General features: G+C 49.2%; 1 protein-coding gene across 1 annotated transcript in view; it reads right to left on the minus strand.

Annotated features, from left to right (window-relative positions):
- Positions 1–494: 494 nt before the first annotated feature.
- supt5h (SPT5 homolog, DSIF elongation factor subunit) overlaps positions 495–1,075 on the minus strand; it is a 23,802-nt gene continuing 23,221 nt past the window's right edge. Inside the window, exon 14 of the mRNA XM_034863549.1 lies at positions 495–664. Within this exon, the coding sequence (XP_034719440.1) occupies positions 495–664 (170 nt within the window). The remainder of the gene's footprint in view (positions 665–1,075) is intronic.

The raw sequence follows: 1,075 nt of genomic DNA on the forward strand, positions 1-1,075 counted from the left end.
CACACACACACACACAGAGAGAGACGTGAGACAGAACCACAGACACACACACACAGACACACACACACACACAAACACACACACAAACACACACACACACACACACACGGAAGGACACACACACACACACACACACACACAAACAAACACAAACACACAAACACATACACACACACACACGTTAGACGTTTTTACTGCTGATATTGTCAGTGTTTTTCTTCTTGTGATGACTCGAGCCTCCATGTTTATCGACCTCTAAGTCTTTTCTGTGGGAAAAGGGGAACATCATGTGCAAACTATGTGGGATTTAACAATATTCCAAATACATGTGAAGATATTTATACCCCAGACTCTTGATCTTGTCTTTTAAAAGAATGACAGCGGCCCATTCAGAGCTTCCAGAAGCAAGGGAAGAATTTTAAGCCAAAAAAAGGAAAAGCTTGTGTTTCTGCTGGGAGGAACATCACTGAGAGCCGAGAGCTCGCTGCTCACACTCACATGGCAGGCGTGCCAGGCGTCTGGGGGTTGTACTGGGGGTTGACCTGCGGAGAGGGGACTTCTGGGTAACCTGGCGTCTGGGGGTTGGGGGTCCCCCCGTAGCCCTGGGGGGACGGGGAGGGCTCGTCGTCGTAGCCAAAGTCGTACTCCTCTTCATTCCTGGAGAGAAGACAGAACAATTAGAATAAAGACACACACTTATTTGCGTTTGTGTGTGTGTGTCCCTGTGTGAGTGTGTGAAGTGTGTGTGTCTGTGTGAAGTGCAAATGTATCTGTGCCTGTGTGTGTGTGTGTGTGTGTGTGTGTGTGTCTGTGTGTAAGTGCATGTGTGAGTGTGTGTAGTGCATGTGTCTGTGTTTGTGTGCGTGTTCGTCTCTGTGAGTGTGTCTGTTGTTCGTCTCTGTGAGTGTGTCTGTGTGCGTGTGTTTGCGTGCGTGTTTGTCTCGGTGAGTGTGTTTGTGTGTGTGTGTCTGTGCCTGTGTGTGTGTGTGTGTGTGTCTGAGTGAAGTGCCCATGTGTCTGTGCACCTGTGTGTGTGTGTGCATGTGTCTGTGTGTGTGCGCGCGCGTGTGGGTGT

The sequence above is a fragment of the Etheostoma cragini genome, chromosome 3 (assembly GCF_013103735.1).
Source record: "Etheostoma cragini isolate CJK2018 chromosome 3, CSU_Ecrag_1.0, whole genome shotgun sequence".
Lineage (NCBI taxonomy): Eukaryota > Metazoa > Chordata > Actinopteri > Perciformes > Percidae > Etheostoma > Etheostoma cragini.